The 24,663-nt window shown below is 41.0% G+C and overlaps 1 protein-coding gene across 6 annotated transcripts in view; it reads right to left on the bottom strand.

Moving 5' to 3' along the window:
- Positions 1-24,663, bottom strand: part of ARHGAP22 (Rho GTPase activating protein 22) — a 135,177-nt gene that overhangs the window by 93,444 nt on the left and 17,070 nt on the right. For 4 of the 6 annotated variants that reach the window (XM_032116209.1, XM_032116211.1, XM_032116212.1 and 1 more), the window contains exon 3: positions 21,790-21,877. In XM_032116209.1, coding sequence (XP_031972100.1) covers positions 21,790-21,877 — 88 coding nt within the window. Of the gene's footprint in view, positions 1-4,695; positions 4,946-6,273; positions 6,449-21,789; positions 21,878-24,663 lie in introns of those variants that run through there. The other 2 variants (XM_032116215.1, XM_032116214.1) reach the window with 2 other exon arrangements.

The raw sequence follows: 24,663 nt of genomic DNA, 5'->3' as shown, positions 1-24,663 counted from the left end.
AAAGTGTTTTTCATGAAGTGTCTCAACAAAAGAATTGCAATTAGTTCTGCTTAGCAACCAGCCAACATCAAAAAAACAGATGGTGAATTAGACAAGAAACCAAACATATGATCAAGCCTTTGAAATGCTATCAGTTAATTCCTTTCCTCTTCAGAGCATAAGTAGTAGAGACCATAAAGGTAAATAGTATTTTTCCATCAACTAACACAGCAACAGCTCTGCTGTGTTAGGTCAAAGGTTACTCTTTGCTTTCATTGACAAAACCAGTCACAGAGAAATTTTCTAGATGAGTAATAATTGACCAGGTAACTTCAGGACAATATTTCTTCCTAAAACAAATCTCTCAACTTTTCAAATTTCTAGTTAATTTTTGAATGTTGGCAAAAATAAGTAAAGTCTCCCACATGCCCCAGGACATACCTTCCAAATGCCACCCTTAGCAGGCACATGGAAAAAGAAGAGGAAGCACATTTGGGTGCGCACCAGGGAGTGCCAGCTTGAGAGTCATGCAGGTGGCATATTCTGCTGTACTCACTAAGAAAATCAGTTCACTTTTTTCTTACATTTTGGAAGAGACTGTGAATTCCTCCTTTATCTCCTTTGTTATGTCTTGGGTTTTCAAAAAAATACAGAATGCAGAATACTCTGAAGTACTTTTTGCTACTATAGTTATAATGTAAACTGACCACCCTGCTGAAATGAGGAATGAGTTCACATCCTAACTTAATACACATTCCCACCTAACACAGGCTGTTCTTACAGTGCTTAGGTCACATCACAGAGAACTGTTTCTCACAGGAAGGAAAGTGTGCAACATAATAAGCACACAAGTTTATTCATACACATGCTCTCTTATCTGGGGACTTCATAACTCTACAATGCTGCAACTGTGCTACCGTGTGCTTCACATGACTGCACAGCCAATCAAACTGTCCCTGGGAGAGCCAAATGTGTAAAAGTATGGTCAAAATCTACTCAGCACTTCCAGTGAGAACTCATTCTGGACTTCTCTAAGAAGGTATATTTAGTTACTGTGGAGGCTCAAAAAGAATCTATAAAAAGATGATAAAGGAAACAATTTAGCTTTTTTTTTTTTTTCTTGAACAGGAAAATTAGTTCTTTAGCCCTGAGGTAGTACTATGAATCCCAAGGCCACATTTCTGAAGTATTTCAGACTGGAAGATACTGTACAGATTTTTTTGCATTAAGAACTGCAGTCTTCCAAAGTATGATCTTCTCCTAAATCCTCACCCCTTTTCCTTCTACAATGGAATATATTAAGGTCATCCAACAGATGCAACTGACTTTTTCAAGACTTCCTTTTCTATTCCTTTTACACAAAGCACAATCATTATCAAAAAACCTAGCAAGCTTTGGCATCTCAGGTAAGCCCTATTTTCCCAGTGTTTCCAGTCTTGCAAGCCTGATATATACATTGCATCCTTTTAAACACAAAATTGCAACAGAAAACACACCTTGGCAGCTGACACCAGACAAGACTGAAAGAGCAAATCCTGTTTGCCTGTGAGCTAGAGTTCTCTTTCATCCTTTATGTTTGCACCAATTAGAAACTTTTTATCATAGTGAACACATGGTGGGTCTCCCCAGGAGACCTAAACAGAGCAGGACCAATTGATGACCAGAGTAAAGAAAGTAAAGGCAGAAGTCACAATCTTGGTTACATTGCATCACTGGAAAGCCAGCAGAAATCTCTGTTAACACTAGAGCGCAAGATTTTTTTGGATCATCTGGTGGGGAACAACTCTCAGTATAAAAAATGTCAAGAAAAGAAATACAATCACACTGAAACAAGCAAGCCCAGGAAACAGCAAATAATCAACCATAGCACATGGCAAACACTCCCACCAGCTTCAGGTTCCAGGCTACTTGGGAGCTAACAGCACTACAGGGTGAGGTGGAACTAGGATTTTATTTCTAGTTCCCTTCCAATTCCTTCCAGCAGTCACGTCCTTCTCCCACATTCTGATTTCAGCACACAGCAACCGACTGAATCTAACAGACAGGGTAAAGGGACTATTCAGTATTCCTGCCCAGGAATCTGTTCCTTTCCAGCCACTAGGGTAATTCTATTACAGGGACAGAAGGGGAGGTGAGTGGGGAAGGATGACAACTCAAGCTTTCCATTCTGGTCTTAAACAAATGCAAATACCCTTAAACACTCACCCCCTTATTAAGCTTGTCTCTGCTATCCGCAGATAACCTGCTGCATTCAGGGAGCCACTTCAGCCTGCAACTTCCAAGAAGTAGGAATCTACTCATCAGTTAGCCCTATCTGTGCCTGATGTGCTAAAAGGCTATCAGAAAAAGCTGATAGGGCAAATGCAATAACACAAAACATTGTTATCAGTACCCAGGTCCCCAGTCACACCCTTCCCACATCTGCTGAAAATACTTTCACAACTCCTTGAAGCTGATGATCAAAAGGCCAGCGCACCCGTAGCCTAAACCATTCCTTAAAGCCAAAAAAGCAAAGCAGCAGGGGCAATCTAAGTCAGTGGCTTCTCTACATATCTTGTAAGTTTAGAGGCATCTGAAAAACACTGGAAAATAAGCTTACTGCTTTAAAGGGGCCCATGCCAAGCACCAAGGAACAAATGAATTTCAGCAGCATCATGCAAAGCCAAATTTGGTCCCCAATTAAGAATACAAATGACAGCTTGGCACTTCAGGTCTTCCCTCACAGTGACAGATCAGCAAAACAGGGCATAGACTTTTTACCTTCCTGATCATATTAGTACCAACAGCAAAGCTGTATTAAATTTGAGACTTACAAAGTTACATGCACACACTCTGTGCAACAAGCTTCAGCCTCCTACATGGGTTGAGTCAACTAAGAGATAGATTTATTCTGTTAGACAGGAATTATTTAAAATAACTTTTCAAAATAAGACAAAAGAATCATGCAGGACCTTTAATGGGCTAGCCTTGAAAGAGGTCCTCAAAATATTTGGTAGTGTTACATACTCAATAGGGTTCCACAGGAAAAGCACAATTTAACACAAATATCTATCCCGACTGTACAAGTTCTCAGAGGATGGTGTGGCTTTTACCAGTGTCTGAACATTTACACAAATGTGCATTTCTAACACAAACATACTTTGTTCTTTCAAGCCTGAATGCAATATGCTAGCTGAAACACCCATTGTTTGTAGAAGCTCTTCCCGAAGAAGATAAATACAATTTCACCCAAGTGAATGAGGTAACTGGATTTATGCCAGGAACTAGGACAAATGTTTTTTGATAATACCCAATCTAAGCCTCCCCTTCCTCAACAGATTAAAAACAGACACATATGAAAAATCCCACAGTATTCCCAATCCAAAATTCAGGGGTATTTTGCTCAAAATTTTTTTCCTTAGCCTGTCTTTGGAAGGCAATTCAGATCCATTCACTGGGTGCCACACTGACAATCTGGGCATAGTCAACTCAGTAATAACTGAAAGACTAGATATACCTTTACCTGGCCTTCTCTACTCCTGACAGGGAAAATTTATTTCAGTGTTTATGCTTCTAATATAACTGATAGTTACCGTTTTTACTTCAGAACAGCATACTTTTCCTCTAGCTTTTATACTGCTTTCTTTAGCTTTTTAAAGCTTACCTTTATAAATAAACTTTATCCTGATACAGCTGTGATGCAGACAGCAGCCTCATGTTCACCAAATTCCCCCCAATGTGTTTATTTTTCCTTTTGTCTCAAAACTAGAGTATGGGTGCTAAATTTCTACCATTTTCTGAATCATACTTCCAACGTAGTGACTATTAAGGGTGTTTTTTCCAAAGTTTTGCACAAAAAGCAATTTTTCTCCCTATTTTCTCAAGAATCTAACTTCAGAGGATTTTGATTATTAAAAGAGAGTTATTTTCAGCTATCAAAAGTCAAAACATCTAAGTGTTCATTTTACAAACTCCAAGCATGGTAATGTTTTCGAACACTATTCTTATGAGGAGACTGCTTTCTACTGACGAAAGCTACACTTCTCTTTGGGCTCACACAACACCTATTCTTAGAGCTCCTAAATATCAGCTACAAACTTTCCCCAAAACAGACAGGATGTCAGAGGCTGGTCCCAATACAAACCCATGTAGGGGCCACCCTGGAAGTAACCGAAAATCCTTAGATAGAAGAATTACAGTAGCTTTAAGTGGGTTGGGAGACACTGTCTCTTTGCCGCCTAAAGTGGTTTCTTCTAGACTACTGGGCGCTCACCCCTTCAGAAAGTATCCAAGTTCATCGCTATGTAGAACAGCTGAGAAAAGGTTGTCAGCTAATGCTATTGCCACGTTAACAGCCTTTCTGAAGGGGAAAAGAAACAACCAGTTTCCCTCCAATCAAATCTTATTTGTTAGTGGAGAAAAAGAAGAACCAAGAATTATGTTTAAAGCATAAGATCGCATCGAGACAGTTTTTAAGGGTTTGGTTTAGTTTGCCGAGTTTTTTCGAGCCACAGAAGAAGTGGTGGCACCTCCCGAAGGACCAGACACCGAACACCGCACAGAGAGGGAAAACGGCCTCGTTCCGCACTCCCCCCGTCCCCTTCCCGCAGAGGGCAGCTGAGCCCGGGGCCGGCGGGTCCGGAGCCGCGCTCCCGCAGCCGGGGCTGCGCGCACCCCGCGCCGGGACACATGGGGAAGGACAGCTTCCCGTCACATCTCCGGGGGAAGGTTAATTACCTGGGGGCTCCTCACGGCAGCCTTTGCAGGAACATAGCCCCATGGCAGGTGGCAGCGTCCCTCTCGGCCCCAGCCAGCCCGCTCCCTGCCAGGCGGGGCCGCCTCCAGCATCCCTGGCAGCGGGGCGGGCGGCCGGGCACGGGCTCCCGAGAGGCTACGCAGGGGCAGCGGCAGGTTGGTGCCCTGGAGCTCCCCGCCTTTGTCGCCCGTATTTCCAGCCGGCCTCGAGGCAGAACTCAGCGCTTCACGGCTCCCTGCCCCTTAAAACGCACCGGCTTATTAATTATAGTCGCCCCTTTGAAGGGGTGAGAGCCACCGGAGCCTGCTTTACGGGAGAGGCTCTCAGATGGCCAGAGGGCAACAGAGAGTAAACGTAAACCTTCAGTGCGCATAAAAAAATACCAGAAAGACCATTTCACATCTTGCAAAATTCTGTCAAGCACAGGACAGGGTCATATGGTATCCCCCCACAAGAGTAAACACTTCTCCATATATCTGAGTCTCCACAGAGATACTGAGTGTTGCAGGGACCTTGCATTCTTGCAAAGGTCAGCACTGCTCTAGCAATATTCAGAAGGCTTGTTTACACACTCACTTTTAATTGCATTAACCTAACTAAATCAACAGCCACAAAGACAAGATAAGAGTTTTGCTTTGGAATAAGGAAAGAACAACATCCCTACAACAGATGTTTGCTGGTTCTCTGATCACTATGGGCTTGTTTTCTAGACCCTGCAGCACTTCACTTAAGCCGGCAAGGGACCCTGCTTATCGAAGCCCCACTGCCCAGGTGCAGCAATGCCCTAAGCACTGCATCAGAGTCACACAGTTTTTGTTATACACCAACTCACAGGCAAACTGGCTGCCTTTGCAAAGCTTGGATCAAATGTTAAGAGTTAGATGTCACAAAGAAGCAACTGAATGATATAAAATCTTTTCCAGGCTGGACACTGCAAAAAAATACACTCCTTAATAGCAGTGTGCAATGCACAAAAATTACAGTGTGGGTGGGAGGGGAGAAAGATACACAAATAAGAGGTTTGGGGGTGGGGGGAGTAACAGGGAGCTACATCTTTTAATACAGTTAAAATATCAGAAACAGCCTGAACCCAAGATCTGATGACAATCTGCAGCTCCTGCTCCCAGTACATATTCCAGCCTCTTGAGATTGAACTATAGTTCTTCAGAAAGGACTTCCAAAAGAAAAAATTAACAACCTAAAGGATAGACATTTACCAGGTCTCCCACCATAAAAAAAACCAAAAACAAACAAACAAAAAAAAACCCTCAAAAAAGCAACAAAAAACAAACCAAAAAAACCACCAAAACAACCAAAAAACTCTAAAACAAACAAAAAAAAGCCCCAAACCAAAAATCCCCAAAAGAAACCAAAAAACCCCTACAATAATGTTCTAGAGAGAGGTCCTCCAGCAGAGTATTCTGCTGTTAACTGCACACTTGAGCAATCCCAGAGTATGAGCATTCATTAGTTAGCACAAAAAACCAAACAAAACCAAATCCCACACAGGATAGAGGATGGACAGGGCAGGAAAACTTTCTCACCACCACCAAACATACTAGAGGAAATTCAAGGTATTCCTGCAAGAGAACTGAAGGAAATCCAGTATTCTGGCTTTGCTGGTACCAACTTGCTCCTCTGGAATAGATGTATGAGAATTCATCTCAGTTGTTTTGTTGAGCTTCTAAAATCATCAGACAGTGCCAATAGCTGACAGCTGCTTGGAAATCCATCTCTTGTGCAAAGTGCTACCTTGCCCTTGTAAAGCAGCAGATACTTCCCTTTTTTCTTGGCTAGAGGGTGATCTAATCTCGGGGAAGAGGCACATAAACCACCTGCTTGAGGGGCTGGACAATCTCCTGGCAACACTCCTGCATTTCATTTACCTAAAGCAACTCCAGGCAGCCACCAGCAGGGTAAGTTTTCCAAGTTCTGGAAAAGCCAAAGTGTTTACTAATGGCACTGTCAGATCAGTGGTAGATAAAATGGATGGAGAAAGCACCCTGCTCTCCAGCTGTTCCAGCCTGGCAGCCAAGTCAGCTCCATGGGGAACGGTGCTAGATGCTGTATCTCAGAGAACCCCCCAGACTACCTAGAAGTTACTGAAATTTGAGTATTTAAGAAGTTTTAGGACTATTATGTACATCACATGGGCAGATAGAGGCTGATGAGGGGTTAAGCACAGATGTCTGATACAGACAATCTGACCACTTCAACAAAGCATTTCAAGAATTTTTTTGTTTCTATTACTGAAACATTACAATTTTAAACTCTCATTACTTCCACAAAACATTTGGAAAACTGACAAAAAGTTTCTCTTACCTTTTGATTATGTGACATTACCTAAAGGAATTAAATGGTACCAGATGAAAATAGCTGAGATTCATTTCCTACAGTAACCATCACCATGTATTTAAAAGAACAATCTTCAGGGTGCATTCACTGCAAGAGGAAGGCTGAGCCTCTGATATCCTTACGATGTGGACATAGCGTGACATTACCCAAAAGCACCACTTATAAAAAATGGAACTAAAGAACACTCAGTCCTTCCCTCACTTTTGCTCTGGATGGCAAAAATTACAGTGAAGGTCAGCAGTAAAAAAAGGCAATATTGACAGCTTTCAGAAAGCCATCCAAAGCTTGCATAGAAATGAACCATCCATGCTTTGAATTTCACAGCAAAATACAAATTTCGCCCAAAACAAAGCAGTTCTTCAACACTAGCTCATTAAGAAAAGATTCATTTAAGAAAAATCTTCCGTGTATTGGTGCCCTTGATATATATTTGTGTCAGTCTTGAATGTGAAAAAATGTGAAAAAAATACACTCAGAAAACACAAAACCCTTAAGGGAAGAAAATCATAGCTAAAGTGTTGTTCATTGAAAATTCAACCAAAGAAGTGAGAGTGAAAATGTGATTAAATAAAGAGCCCTAATCTCTAGTAAACTAAAATACTATAACCACTACCACCTCTTTTATAACCTGTAAATTCCATATAAATAATATAAACCAGGACATTCACGCTCTACATACCTTCAATACACTTTGCAGATCATTTGTCATTTTAACTTCAGAGGGCACTCATTAAGTTTCCTAAAATTTAAGCCAATACGTGTCTGTTGTCAAACATACTGCTGGACAGAAGGAGCTAGCAGGGAATCAGGCCAGCAGAGTACATACACACAAACCAGTAAGCTTTTTTTTTTTTTTTTGAGGGGGAGAGGAGTGGTACAGTCAAAATTAAAACAAAACAAAAACATTTTGAGATAACTGAGCAATGTTTGGGAGATGCAGAAGTCAGATGTCTAGATCTGTCACCCCATGGGAAATTCAAGATTCTTTAATGTCTAAACCACACTTAGCTTCCCTTCTGAATGCAGTCAGGCCCAGGCAGATCATCTTAGCAGTCAGCTAATGAAGGTGAGAGTGCAGAACTGCCACTCAAATCTTTTGCCTAAATAAAGGCAACCCTAGAAACTCACATCCTAGACCCTAACATATTGATTGATTGCTACAGGTACAAGGTCTGACACAACCTGAAGGATTTGAAGGCTCAACACAAGATTAATATATTAAAGATAGCAAACCTGTCTGGGTCAAATAAAATTGAGATTTTATATATAATTTTTAATATTATAAAAAATGCATTTATATTTACACACAGCAAAAATTTCATGTAGGGATTAGCCTATTCTTGCAATAAGAAAGCTGAATATGCTTGCACTTTTCCAGCAACAAAACCCACTTACTCTGCAATGTGATTCTTTTGAGACTCATTTCTGTTAATACACATAAGTCAGTCTGGATAGCAAGAGCTCTTCAAGGTGGGATTTCTGTAAGTCTTAACAATGTGACCTTTTAGACCTATAGTTAACCATGCATGTCTTCTCTTTAAACAGTACACACCAACTTTAGACTACGGTTTATAAAATCAGGAGCCCAGAGTTCAATGTCTAAATCTGGATTTCAAATACTAAACCATTAGGCTGATCTTTCCAAAACTCCAAGTACTTAACAGATCCCTGTGAAATCCACTGGTGCAGACTGAGTGTCCTAAGATTTTCTGAGTAACTTGTCTACTTTGCACTTTTTTTTTTTCCCTCCAGCCACAGCTCACAGCTTCACCATCTGAAATTCTTGATTTGAAGTTTACATTCCCTCCCATTTCTTAAGAAATGCAGTAGTGTACTGGCTGCCACTGAAAAGAAAAGTCAGCTGCTAATCACTGTTGTGTGAATAATGAACTTTGATGTTTCTTGACAATGATAAATATCTGGAAGCCAGAGGTAAAGATTTCAGTTTTAGTTAAGCCAACCACTTATTGTCTGAGGGGGAAAAAACTCCAACCAAGTACATTTTAAAAAACTGCAGGATGGCAGAGGAATATGTTATTCTAGTTCAATGATTGATTCCAGATATGACAGAGTACTAGTGGCTGAAGGTATTTATTAATCACTCCTTTACTAGGAAGTAAATGGTTTTTGTGATTCCCAACCATGTCAGAGTTACATCTCTAGAGTTGGACAAGCATTCATTTTGGAAGCTTTTCTAGACACCAGGCAAGGATTACAGAGCTTTGGGGTTTTTCCCCACCATTCCCTCCTCCACAGAAGGCACAAACTTGTCTGAAGAACACAAACACTAGCACCACCTTGCCTCATTACTGTTAAAGAGGTGAACTGGGCTTCATAGAGAATGGGCCTAAGCCAGCGAGTATGAAATGTGCACTCGTGAAAAGCTCACAATTTATACCAATATCCATGCTCAAAATTCAGAGGAATATGTCAGAATTTTCAAGCTTGGCCAGTAAAAGCTTGTGTTGTCTGTTCTGTAAAATTATTTATTCTATGATCTTCTCCATATCAATCAAATAATCCGTAAGTTAGGGCAAATTAGACAGTCTTTTCAAGAAAACTTAGGAGTCTTTGTAAAATGAAAAGTTTACTTTCTAACTGAAGTCAGATTCAGCATGGATTATTCCCATGATTTCCAAAACACATGGTGAAACAAGTAGAAGTGGCTTGCCAGGCTACAGTGGGAACACCCTATGACTCTCCACAGATTTCCCAATAGCCACTGGACTCAGAAGAAAGAAAAGACTATTCAGGCAATGCAATAACACAGGTAGAAAATACATTACAACCAGTCTTAGTTCATATAATCTCTAACTCCCTTAAAGACCTACTACCTTTCCTATAAGAGCCTGAAACTACAAAGTGAATTTTCTAGTCTAGTATTTATTAATAAAGTGACATGCTACTTCCCCTAAGGCTTCTTTCCTGTGAGAGCTGAGCAATGTAAACCATCCTCACCCTTTCAAACCCCAGTCTTCATCATCCCCTGCCCTCCAAATACACACTTCTAGTATGTTTAATATAAACCACAAAGGAAATGTTTTTGAAAACTCCAGTTCTCTGGGCTTCTAAGACTCTGAAAAATAAACTGCTGAGAGAAGAATTAGACCTTCATCGTTTAAAGGAACAATTTATAGTTCATCTATTCTTCACAGAAGACATTAGCACAGAAAACAAGAGTTCAGTGGAGATATATCACTAGACGGTGTGAGAGGTAGGTTCAGCATGAAAGGACACATTCTGTATTCACAGGCTGCCCTGTCCCAAGTGCATTCCCATTAACCAGGCTAGGCTAAGTTTATAATGGAGCACAGCTCCGTTAAGAAAAGCCTCATGGGCTAAAAAAAAGAAAGGATCAAAAGTTACCTGTCAGGAATAACATTTTAAAACATCGGGCCTTGTCCTATTAAAGAATTTCTAGTCCAGAAAGAGTCAAAAGATACTGAGTTCATAAAAAGTCCTTCTGATTTGACGAAGTCCATTGCTTTCTCTTCTCCCTCCAGTCACTAATTCCAAGAGAAATTCAGTCATACCATCTGACACTCCTATGACAGTAATTTTCACTGGCATTTGGACATTTTTTCATATTAATGGCCATACTTTAGGAGATTCACAGGTGTTTACCTTCTTTTTTTCCCCTTCAAATAATGACTCTGCAGCCGAAAGCACTTGTGAAGTGCAAAAAGGAACTCCATGAATTCTCATAAACTCCAAAAATTGAAGAATTTTAGGTGCAAGCATCAACAAATGAAGAAAGCTTGGTTAGAAATTCCAATACAGCTTTAGCCACACTATGCTAGAGAGTACATTCCCAGGTTTTCGCTTTGCAGGCATTAGCAAGCTCTTGGGGCTCTGGGGCTGAAGTACTGAGGGAACATGAAAAAATTCCTGAATAGTCAAGCCTTACACACGGACAAAGTCCCTTTATAACCAGTCTTTTGCACGTGGTTGTGGTAAAGCTGACACTGTTACTGTTCCATTTTTGTTGGTAGACAGGCAGCATTGACTGGAGTGCTAGCACAGCTCTCAGCAGCAGGTAGACACACTGGCTGACATCAGCAATTCCTACCTGGCACTGCCATGGATCCATAGCTGCTCTTGTACAGTTCACACCAGTTTAGAGCCCAAAGGGGAAGGTCAGTTAAACACATAGATTATAAGAAGTGGTTTTACTGCAAACACCTGAAGGCATCTTGCTGCCCAAAGCACTTTAAACTGCTGTAAAAAGAACCCTTTCCTAAGAGATTCCAGCATACAGAGAGCAAACAGCCTACTATTAATGTATGCAAGCTTTTGCACTTACTAACTTTAAAGAATCCTTGCTTCTAGAAGAGAGGGGAGGATCTGCTTTGGCTCACAGAGAGACAACTCTTCACTAACTGCAGAACTTAGAGCTAATGGCAAAAAGGCCTGAGCTTGATAAAAAATATCTGGACTCCTATAACCTAGGATGTCTTTGTTGAAGGTGATTAAGGAATAACTCCTTATGGGTAGCTTAATGCTTTCATTGAAGTTACCAAGACCAAAGCAGAACCCTGTGCTGATGTTGGCATTACAACCAAAGGCAAAACTGTGCTTTCCAAGAGGAAACACCGGTAACTTCTAAACACTGCTAAGGGAGAACACTGAATTTATTCTCACTGGTCCTCCCCAATCCTTATGCATCTCCTTCTGTAAGACAGACACCCTACAGGTCTGCAGCCATAATTATGACACCTTCTACAGACCTCCACCAGCTTCAGAACAGGGGCTAAGGCAATAATATTTCCCTTACCAAGCATGATCATAAGCATAACATTTCCATTTGTACTAACTTCCTCTATTCTCTGCTGCAATGTGTTTGGGTCACAGAGCTAACTAAAGGTAGGATGTCTACTTTCATATTCTAGAGTATTAACAACACATGACACATGTTACCTGTGTCCAAGGCCTATAAAGGACACAGGGACAGAAACAGGTTGGTCTGTCCACTCAAAGTAGACCAGATGAAACTTAATCTGGAAAATATCTTCTGCTGAACCATTCCAGAAGGCATTATTTTGACTTTCTGATTCATATACAAACCACATTCGGTAAAAGCAGAGCCTTTATGGCCTCTGTGGAGCATAAGGATTCTCACACAATAGTGATCTTTGCAGACACTTCTCTTTGTGTTAATAAAGGTGATCTTTCTCCTCATTACACTATTATGCCAGCAGAGGCTTTCTGTTTGACACAATTATTCTGGGACAGAATTACTAATGTAGACAAGGGTCTTCATCTCTCAAGTTAGCAGCTGCCAGAGTGCTTATAAATTCTCATAGTAAAATACACAACCCAAAATTCAGGGAAGCACTACAGTTTGCACAATTACCCTTCAATGCAAAGAACATGTGGTCGGTTGTAACAGTCCTTCCCTATTGCCTTACACACATTCCCTTTTAACACTGTATACTTTTGATTTCATAGCCCTTTTCTTCATTATCTCAAATTCCTCCTGCTCCTTCCCCCAAGTTTTCATCACTGTCTGACAGTTGGTGATTAAAAACAAATCCCAGAACTAATAACAGTGCTTTACCAGTCCAAGATGATACATAGCATCTTTGATACCACATGGAAACATGGAGATCAACATCTTAAGTGGACTTCACTTAGATGAGCGAGGGGCTCTGGCTGAGATTCAAAGGCAGACTTTGAAAGAATGTGTCTTTAAAGGCCTGTACACCTGCTAGAACAGACAGAAGACACAAACTTTGAGAAAGTAAACATTTAGAGTCTGTCAAAACAAAAACTCTATAATTATGAATGACCTGAACTTTGGCTGCCTAATGGAAGAAATCCTTCATTTCAATTAGAGTGCTTGCAAAAAGTTAGGAGTATTAAGCTCATGAGAATGCACTACACTATACAATACAGACAGTAGTCCTGAACCCAGCTGCCTCACTGCCTTTAGAGAACAGTACCTTGAGCAGAGCCCCTGCAACGAGTACTGGAGAGACACTGGGAAGCTTATAATGAACTTCCACAAAAAAACCCAAAACGCTCTGGGTGTTCTTGAGCTGAGTGTAAGGCTTAAGTGTTACACTATGGGCAATATATCCTTGTCATATTTCCTCCTCCCTACGAAGCTCAGAAAGCCCAACGCAAGCTGGTTCTCACTGGTAGCACACTAGTTATACCTAAAGCATTTGAGACAAATACAGAGGGGGTTTTGCCTGGGAGCCCTCCCTCACAGGTGTCTGGCAGTGAGCCAGCTGTCACTTCAAACTGGCACTAGTGCATTCATAAACACCCCAGATAGCAGTTTCTCAATTATATACTCTTTTGGATCCTGGACCAGCACAGTATCAGCAGTGCCACCCTTTCCCCCATACACTTTTTGTGGGCCTTGTGTGTTTTAGTTTTCTCACCTTTGCTTCCCCGAATGACTTCCACATGGTATTTCCAAGTCAGTGTATTCTACTGAGAAGGTACAGTGCTAACAGGTACCTCAAAAGCATGAGTGGTGCTGTCTTGCAGGATTGTCAGTATCATAGAACAGAATCACAGAATCATTAGGGTTAGAAAAAACCTCCAAGATCAAGTCCAGTCTTTGACTGAACATCACCATGTCAACTAAACCATAGCATTAAGTGCCATATCCAGTCTTTTTTCGACCACTTCCAGGGATAGTGACTTCACCACCTCCCTGGGCAGCCTGCTCCAGTGCTTGACAACCCTTTCAGTGAAGAAATTCTTCCTCATGTCTGCCCTGAAACTCCCCTGGCACAGCTTGAGGCCTTTTCCTCTACTGCTAGAATTTGGTGTGTGCTGTGACATCACCGTAGATCATGTATCTTATTTTACTTCATCCTGCTGACCTACTAGAGTACTTTATCAGCCTCAGGGATCCCAGACACTGCATAAATCTTGTGGAGAATTCACCCATTGTTATTGCAAATGGGAACACAGCTGTTTCTGGGGCTGAAAAAAGCTTAACCCATCAGAGCAGTAACAGAGCACACAAGCTGCAAAACATCACAGAAGACTTGATTCCTGACAAACTAGCAAGAAATATGGAGATGGTACAACATAATTGATCATGTTGACAGTTTGATAAGCATATCTCTATGTAACAAAGCTGTACTTGCACCAGAATACTTAAAAAAAAAAAAACCCTCTACTGAATACACATGCCTTAGGACCTCAATGTATTATCCTCAAGGCAGAATATTCAATAGCAGAACTCACTCTGGAAGGTCTCAGCAGGAAGTATTCAAAAACTTACCTCATTTGCACTGAAAAATCAACCTGAGGGGATCAAATGATACCTTGCACGTTTCAGCTACAATGTGCCACCACACTACAAAGCCGTATTTCTATACCCAAAGGACAACCTATATAAACTGCTGTATTTGTCTCTTAGGAATACAATGGATTAAAGAAGACTGCTCAAAACCAGTCAGAGGTTACATTTTAATGATCTGCACTAGCAGAAAGCCCTATTCACAAAACTTCTTAAGTCACATGCTCCTTTCACAGCAGGCCTTACGATATTGCAATTGAAGTTTTAAAAACCTTCATTCTTGTTGAAAGCCAACACGTGCATTAAAGACAGCTAGGTGCAACTGATCAGGGATCAAATGCAGAACTTCTCCTGGAATACAAATCCCAGGACAGCAGAACACACGTATGCTGTCACAGCCCGTTTCCAGTCCTACTTTCAACTGCCCAGGGCCCAAGAGCACTGAGGGATGGAGACAGCACAACCCGAAGTAGGATCAAACACTTCTAATAAAACAAAGGCAGAATCTTGTTTATTTCATGAAGCAGGATCATTACCTGCCAAATGCAAACATAAGCCTTGAGCATTACATATGCTAGGGGAAAAAAGAAAACAAAGCAAAAAGCAATTTACAGGCTGCAGGTGCTTCCTGATGCCCTTCAAGATGTTTTAAACCGATAACGTAAGGTGAGCCAAAACATTCTTAACTATCAGAGAGCCTCATAGCCCTCAGGGGAAAAGAGGAGCCTAACAACCTTTCTGCACAAAACTCTGGATGCAGTCCGAAGACCTTCGCCTGCAATGAGTCATCACCTTAAGTAGGCAGAAGTGGATTGGTCAAGCTGCAGGGATACAGTGTTGGGCTGAACATAACACTGTGGAAATCAGTAAGGTTACATGAATTGAGAACAAAGTTCAGTCCTTTTTTCCATGTTCTCTTTTCATAAGAATTCAGTGACATGGTACAGTCAAGCATTCAGGGAAAGCAGAAAATCAGTAAGCAGAGAAGCCTTGCTTACTGAAGATTTGTGCTGCTAGTATGTATCTGCATGAGGGAAATGAGGGCCTCCATTAATTAAGAGTTCATCAACTTGAATCCATTTGTAAAACAAGCCTAGAAATACTGGCAGCTGACTGATACCTCTGTTGACACTAAAGGAAGTTATCAAGGTTTGGACAGGCCACAAAAGCTATTTTTTCAGTTCAATAAAATAGTATCAGTAGAATTAGGAAAGGAGTAAACCCAAGGAAGGCAATTAGTACTTTTTGGAAAATGTCAATTCATTAAAATTGCAAAATTTTGAAGATACATATTTTGAAAAATAAGTTTATCAGGCTCAGAATGGGAGAAGAGGAAAACAGTCTGACAGATGTCACTAAATAGTCCATAAGCCCTGGGTCAGTATGTTAATCTGAAACAGTGGACACCAATGCCCAAGTTGCTTCCCCACACAGTCATTACTGTATGTGTTTATACAGAACATGTTCTGCTCTTACATAACAATTTTAAGACCAAAACAAGATTTAAAGAGGTAAAAAATTTGAACTTGAATGTTTTCAGAGACTTGATTTTAGCATGTGTGACAGCAGCTGTATATTGTGAATACATGGAGTGTGTTCAATATAGAATATTACAGAACCACAGAATATTCTGAGTTGGAAGGGACCCACAGGGATCATCGAGTCCAACTCTTAAGGGAATGACCCATACGGGCATCGAGCCCACAACCCTGGCACCATTAGCACCACGCTCTAACCAACTGAGTAGATGTGCAGAATTTTATTCAACACTGTATTCTGCCTACAGAGCACAGTATTGGCTTCGCAGGCTGGACAAAAACTAGGGGACTCTTGCTTGCTGGTTTGCGTTGAGGAGACACGAACAAAACAGAGTAGGTAGTTTTCCTCTGAGAGGATGAACTAACACTCCAGTGATTGAAGACATGTGCCACCACTGACAGCAAGAGACCAAGTAGAAGCTGGAAACAACCAGCACCATCTAGTGCTCAGGAGAGACAGAGCAGGAAGAACAGACAGAAGAACGCACCAACTATTTTCAGGCACAGAAGTTGAGGAGACACACTTTCAAGGAGACTGAAACTGCACTTGAACACTAAAAGAGACTCTGCAGCAGGGAAAAGGCAAGCAGATGTACCTGTCATCATCTCAGTGCTTAAAGGACTTCAATGCAAGCTATAAGGTAATAATAAACAACTGCTTCCAGACATGCAAAGAAAGCAAGCAATTTTATCATTCTGGGCACTCCTTTGGAAAGACAGTTTAGAAAAGACATTTATTGTTTCTCACCCCTCAATAAGTGGGGGGGGAAAAAAAAAAAATCTCTCTCATGTTCCAAAAGACAGTTATCTACAGGTAACTGCATGCTCTCAGCTATGCTCCATACATCTAGAAGTAGTAAACACAGATCTGACAGGCCCTCCACTGCAAAACCAAGACCACCAATCTTCTTGTCCAGGTCAGTGCAACGCCATGGACACGGTAACATCCACAGTTCTCTCTTGCTAAGTGTTTCCAGAGTGGACGGCTGCAACTACACTGCCAAACTTTCAAGTAGGACCCAAAACTACTTTATTTTGTTACCATTTCCCTCATCAGTATGGTGGGTGCCAAATCTCAGAAATCTAAATATACCTCTCAAATATCAACATCATCACATATTCAGATATGCACAGTCAGTTTTCAGCTGTAGACTTCAGGAGAAAACTTAATTACCAATGGCAAACTCTGTATCCTGCTGTTAATTAGAATTGCAATTTGCATTGAATAATAGAGAACATGGAATGATTTTCAATGTATGAATTTCTAATTTCTCCTCCAGGTATTTTAATTACACACCATCTCAACAGGAACTGAGATAAAAAGGCCAAAAAATAGCTTAATTGGTGTCAATCACCTGGGATGCAGAAGTGTACCACAGAGCAGACTGCTTTGTAGGCATCATTCCACCTACTGGCACAAGACAAACAAGCTGCCACTCCAACTTCTCTGTCAGATACTGTCAACAACACAAATGGACCCCTACAGATCAAGTAGGCAACAATTACTGTCCCTGTAAGAATTAGGACCCCCACCTTCTGATTCTGCCTTTCTTGATTTTCCTTCCTGTTATATAGCATAACCAAGGCAGTGAAGTAGCTTCTACATAAGCCCTGCACAAAGTTTCTGCACGAGGCATTTTATTTTGCCCCAGCCTAACTTCCCACATAATGCGACCATTACTCCATCTTTAAAGGGTTCAGTATTAAACACAAATCCCTTCTGCAAGGGCAAGTTGCCTATATTGAACTAAGTCTCTATAACTGAAAGCACACACCATAGAGAACTGACTTCTAAAGTTTTGAAAATAACCTTTGACATATAAATCAAGTATAGGCTGTGATCCTTGCTCTGGCTAAGTCCGCAAAAACACCAAGGTAACAATTATGAAGAGCACTGAACTGCCTCACTAAGGAGAGGGCATGGAGCACAAAAAACAACCTGAAGGTGCAGTTTTCAACACCTCAGTTGAATTGACCTGAAGTCCAACTGGTTTGAGAACTTTTTTCAGTTACAAGAGCTGAAACGAAAGATATGATTAGATGTATGGAAACAAGATAACCCCTTCAGCAGCTGTTTCCAATGAAAAAATTAAACTCATTACAAAACTGTACTCTCACAGAAAGTCTCAGCTAAGAGCTGTCACTGTTCACCTTGGCAGAAAGCACTGTGGCAAGAAACAGGAACTAGCTATCATCAGCGATAAGGAGACACTAAGATGTGTACCATGAGTACTTCCTAACTTCTGAACCTTTTTACTGCTCCCTTCCTTGATTCTAAAAACCTTACTGTATCAGGGAATTCTCAGTCTGCAGAGGAATTTGAGCATCTCAGTGCTGCAAACACTGGAGAATAAAACTAGGTAGACCACTTGCAACAAGACATTAAAACATCAGTTTCCTACAAGGTGAGACTTCAGGAGCATTTAAGTCATCAACATTCCTTAAAAGATTCTCAGACCATAATCCCTGTAGCTTCTTACAAGCTGCATTACACCACTCCAAAATGCACTGTAACCCCAGGTCAACACTAAGTTATTCTGTTGACCCTAGCAACAACAGATGCTGTTTCTGTTGCCAGATTTAGACTCCTCTCCCAAGCAACATAGATGACTTCCATCCCTAAATACCAGCTGCTGTGGAATTATTACCCAAAATGGTACAACTTTCGCACGTGACCTCACTACCCTCATAATATTACAAAAACATCCCTCGCCACCTGCTATTGTGCACTGAAATATGAGTGTAATTTGCACCCACAACTTACCCCACCATTCCACTTTGAACTTCCAGCTATGATGAACGGAAGCATGAATGGATACAAAAGGACCCAGAAATTTACACAGTTTCCCCAAAAATGAATATAGAGAATGTATTTCAGGAAGTCCTGTCATCAGATCTAACACTGGGTTGACTGTAGAACTGTTCTGCAGTCTCTCATGTCCCTAGTTAACCCGTCTCCCAGCTGCTCTATACAGCTTAGAAATGAACTTGATGAAACACGAATAATACACAATGCCCATCATTAGTTCTTGTTACTCAGCAGAAAATCAATACATGCTCTGTTACAGCACAGGACATGCTGTTACTCTAGTCCCTGTACTCTGAAGGAACAGCTCCCACAGCCAAGCGTAACACAGCCTGCAGCAGAGGAAAGGTGGCGAGACCTCAGCAACAGTTCCACAACAAGAACGCTGAGCTCCTTAGCTATTAATCACAAAATAGGGTTTTGGAGATAACTGGTACCACAGGCTTTAGAACTCTTTGGACATTTCTCAGATCTCAGCTTCTCCTCTTTGCCAGATAAGCTGGTATCAGCTATAGGTACATTTTAGGAATGCTACACTCCATTCTTGATTTTGTTAGTTAAAGCTCTGATGTTTACTAGCACAGTAAAATCCCACATCTGTACATACAGCTATTGAATGTACCTGGTATTCAAAAAATCCCCAACTTAGCTAAGACAACTTAAAAAAAATATCATCCCTATAGAAACTCTAGAGTCCTAGCTTATAGTGAGATAAATGAAACACAATTAGGCAGAAATGAGAAATGTGATCATGGCCATACATCCAACATAGGCAAAGACGGGCAGTGACAGAAAATAAAGATCTGGGTCCTGCAAGACCATTTGTGCTTCCCTTCCGATCTGGCATCTGTTTCAGAGCTATTCACTATGTGGGTGCTCTGCAGGCTGGCAACCATGCAGAACACGGTCATTTCAGAACACATGCAAAAAAATGAAAAGGCATTTACGCCAAAACCAGCACAGAGTAAGTGTACTGTGAACAAAATGGGGAACTCTTCAGGCCACATTCTCCAGTGACGTCTGTGTCAATGACATTCTGTATTGACTGGCTATTTATAGTGTTTTCCAATACTTACTATCCATGTAGCAACTAAGTTTGCTACAAATGGGAATGGATTTAGCTGCATAAGTTAGGGAAAACATCTTCATTTTGCAGACAAGTCAGTGGTACACTAAGACTAAATCATTTTTCCAGGGAACACAGAAAAATGCAATGTTAAAACCCCAATGTGAACAGAAATATCCTGGGATCCACAACCATGTTGAACAGCATCACTTTTTTCCACCCTTCTGAGCAGCCCCTTTCAACTAGCCACATGGCCCTGCTTTACCAACTCACCTGAAGCAACCTGCAGTGTAGGACCACTCTTTTGCAGTAATATAACCTGACAGGTTGGACAAGCAGAGAAGAATTACTGCTTTCTCATTTGGAATCAGAAGAAACTCAAGCCTGCAGGAAGTTTAATCAAGCCAGTCTGTGGCTCAGCTAATTATTTCAGATTACTGCCAGAACACATGGAATCATTCACAATCACAACAACCCAAGTGCTTTCACACTGCAGGTCCACAGTCCTTCTGCATCAGTATGGGGCACAATCTTTGGAAAATGGTGCAGATGTGTCACATTCAGACCAACAATGAATGCCACTTCCTTGGAGATCCTCCACGCAAGCTGGGCCCAATGCCCTGTGGTTTGTGGGACCCCACTTATGAAGGCATGGTGCAGTATAAGAAAGAAAAAAAGGCACTAACAGATAGTGCACAATGATAAGTAAGAGAAAAAAAATAAATCTCTTCTCCCCAGGTAGCTTCCTGCGCGTCAAACAGAATTCTGTGACTAAGTCACTGCAAAACACCGCGTTCTGGTGTAGTTCAAAATCTTACAGCACTGCCTGTTCTTGCTCTGCCTGACACTGTGTCAAGAGGGATGTGCAAAAAGGCATTTTAAGCCAGCCTAACAGGGTGGTAAGACAAAGACCCCAAAGTGTAAAAACACACCTGACTTCACAGCAGTAACATTCAAATACAGGGGCAAATGTTGCTTTTAAAAAAAATTCCATTAAAAACAAGAGGCAGCCTAATGCAATTACTTTTATCTACCCTACTGACAGCACCAATACTGTTGGGAGAGACAATGCTAAGCAGCATGGACAGGGAGTCCACGCAGAACAAGCTGGCAGTGAAGTGCATGATGACTGAGTCAGTGCACTCACATAATTTTTAGCAGAGTCACATTTGTCTCCTTCTTTGTTTCTGGGAACTCAGTCTTCAGGTACTGGGAGGTAGAGGAACTGGCCTAGTCCTTACACAGCTCTCACTCATCTGCTGTAACACTGTAGCAGTGCAACAGGTTTTTGGTTTTTTCCTCTGTAGATGCTGCCACTTGAAACTGCCTCCAAAATACACTGCATTCAAACCCATGCACAGGGCTGGTCATCCCCCAAATACAATCAGAACTAAATCAACTGAATTCAGTTGCTCCTATGCTGCAACAAGGAACTTAATTCTAAATCTACTCTGGAGATACCAACTCTGTCCATAGGAAGCACTTATATGGGAGCTAAAATGACTGCAAAAGTTTTACATTAATACTACAGTGACAGATCATTAGATTTTCTAGCTAAAAAAATTTCAGCCTCTCTTCCATGCTAGGTCATCTATTTTCTTAAACCTTTCATCCAAAAGGGAAATGTTTTGAAGCTTTTTGTCTGCCCTCCCACCTGCTTCCCAAAATAGGTAGTAAACATGAAAGAAATTGCATCCAGGTACTGCATGTCCCTTTTCCACAAGTTCTGTGCCTGTCTCTCCCATAACAACTGGAAGAACACAGTTTGAGAGACTGCACAACACTCCAAGCAAAGAGCCCTCTCCAAACAGAAAATTCAAGGAGCATGATGCATCTCAACCACTATGAAATGAAAATGAGATATCACAGGAGCACTCATATCCAAAACAACACCATGTAGTCAAGTCCCATTTCTCAGTCTCACTAGATAATCTGGCCAGTGTATCAGAACACTCAGGAGCGATAAGTACAACTCAGTTAGCATTAATGACAACTGATGGGAATGAGGTGATATTATGTTGAAAGCACAAAGAAATGCTGGCATACCTGGGGTAATTTCAAAGAGATGTTTCCCTGGTTCATCAGGATTAGGTGGCAGCTCATTCACCTGACTGCCTTGCAGTAGTATCAAACCCTGTAATGGACACAAACATTAGTGAAAAGGGAAAGGCCACTAAAAGGGTAAGGAAAGGATGATGAAATGTATAGTAAATTCAAGTCCTGCTCATCTACTGAGCCCAACACCTTTCTACAGTTCTGAGCAAGAAAAGATTTGAGCTGGTCATGTACCTGCTTCACTGTCCTTTCTCTCACACTGGACACTGCTGGTTAAAGGCTCTTTCCTCTGGAATAACACTACTCTGAGCACGCAGAAGTGATTCTCCTTGGTTTCCGTAACTAATTATCCCTTGCAAAAGTTTTATCTCACATTACATCTGCTCTTCCTACACACTTGAATTTCTGGTTGCAGCATGCATTTGAATAAAATGGCCAATTTTCCAGAGATCCTCAGTACACAGAAGTTCCCAGGGAGATACTAGAAGAGAGCAGCTAATTCGGGTTTGCAAGGCAATGGACTACCCTTTTAATCCAAAAGACTGTAGCTTCCCTAGAAAAAAACCGGAGCCTTTTTACTTCCTAAGTTCAAATGCTGCCAGTATTCAGCTTCATTTCCACTTTGAGCCCAAGCATAACTAACACAACGTATTCCAGTTTGGGAATTCTGGATAGCTGGTGACAGAGTATCTTCAAAGTGGGCAAAATGGTCTTTATGGAAAAGCTGAAAAAGATACCACAGGAAGCTCTTGTCCAGTAACAAGAGTGAAACAAGCATTTAATCTCTGATATTTTAAAGGGTTTCCAGTTAACATTCTTCAGGACATATGCATAATCAGACAAAATACCGTAAGAACTGGGACTCTCAAGAGTTAAGCCATGAAGAAGGTAATCAGCAGTTCCCACTCCTGCACTAAACTGCCCTGGAATGCAAACTGGTTCCAAAGCATCTCTTCTTGCTGAAGAGAAAACGAAGACAGCTGTTTCAGTCAGGTTTTTTCACACATATCCCTGGTTTAATGAGAATGTAGCTATGCATGTTTACTAATCTGGCAACAACCAAATCCAAGACACACTTGACCATTATAACACTGGTAATCAAAACAAATTCTAGTTATGCTATTTGTCAGTTTGCAGATCCACATATAATGGAGAAACATAATTAGTGTCTCATGAGACAGACTATCCAGAATTTCAACTAACAGAAGACAACTCATCATATGACCTTTGCAATCTTCTCTCTAAAATAATGAGGCCAGATATGTTACTTATGATTGCTGCTATTCAGTATAACTTCCATAGCTTTGCTCCTTGGGAATACATCTTCCTACAGATGCTTTGTTCAACAGTGTAAAGGCTCAGTTCCTGTCCCCTGCTAGTGTAAGGATAAGACTATGGAAGGACACAGTGTAGGAGGGCACTTAGCAAAATCCATGCTGAGTGGTTTCTCAAGAATGGTTGTAAGATTTAAAATTGAGGTAAAATAAGTCAACACAACAGGATAAACCTTCAACACCCTTTCCTTCCAATTCTGTTGCCCTGCAATTTGACTCTGACGTTCACTGAAATTCAAAGATAAACTGAAGACATTCCAAAGATGACAGGAAAACACTGGAAAGGCAACTTGACAAAAATGCATCTGAAGTTACTCCGAATGGTATCAAAAAGTATTGTATAAAAACATCATCTTTAGAGTCCAATGGACAGAACACATTCTAGAAAATTATGCTGTTTCCTAAAGCACAAAATTCAAGCCCACTGCAGATGCATTAAAGCTTTTTATCATGCCAAGCCAATACTGAAGGAAGGTTAATGAATTAGTTGCAGTGACTTCTGTTCCCCTGGAAATTGGGGAGGGGTGCCTGCTGTCTCCTTTCCTGGGAATAGAAATGAGCCCAAAGCTACTTAAAAAACCCACACATATATTGACAGAGTCAGTAGCAGCATCAAAAGCTCTTTGCAAGTCAGTCCTCACTTCCCCCTGTCCTCATGGGGGCAAAAAAAAAAAAAGAAAACTCTGAAGAAAAGCAATGGCTGCAAGTCTACCCTCTAACGTTTGGTGTCTGATGGAGTGGGCTGTGCAACTGCAACTGTCAGGTGGCACACAAATATACACACCTTCAACAGTACTCTGTCCATTAAAGACAAGAATAATTCCTCTTCAGAAAGCCTACATGATTCTCCTGCCATTAGATTACAGTTCCACCTTTTCAGCAATATTATTAAAGGAAGAGTATCTACAGTTTTCTCTAAGAATCTGAAAGAACAGGTTTTCATAAAAATAGGCAACGCAACATCCATAAACAAAAAGATGTGTTTCATGTTTCTCTTTTGAAACATTATGTCATAAATCTCATTTGACTTTATCAAGTAAACAACAAGAATACAACTCTCTTCCAGAGTATGTATAAATAATCAAGTAGGCAAAAGATCAATGGGAACTCTGGTGAAACTATTGATTTAGTTTTTACACACAAGCTTAAAGGCCATACTTAATAAATAAACCAAGAAGATTTAAATTAAGCATGAGTACCTTTAGGTTTGAGGGAAATGAGGGATTATTATAAATAACAACTGGTGAAAATATCTCTATGGCCAATAACAAAGAAGTCCTTCCAATAAAGAGTCTCAGTTATCCTCCTAAGATGCATGGGCACGCCTGTGCCATTACCCTTTCATTCCAGAGAATCCCAAGCAACAGCTCTCTACAAGCCCCAAAAGTACATCTCACCTATGGGATGCATACAGTCGTAGCTGAAGTCAGATGCAAATCTAATTTGCAACTCCTACAAGAATAGCCAGGACATAGTCCTGTATCATCCTATACAAAATGGCTTCCCACAGTGATAAATGTATGGCAACCCT

Source organism: Corvus moneduloides, chromosome 8 (assembly GCF_009650955.1).
Source record: "Corvus moneduloides isolate bCorMon1 chromosome 8, bCorMon1.pri, whole genome shotgun sequence".
Lineage (NCBI taxonomy): Eukaryota > Metazoa > Chordata > Aves > Passeriformes > Corvidae > Corvus > Corvus moneduloides.
Note: the sequence above shows the minus strand (reverse complement) of the source record. Positions and strands in the feature narration are given on the sequence as shown.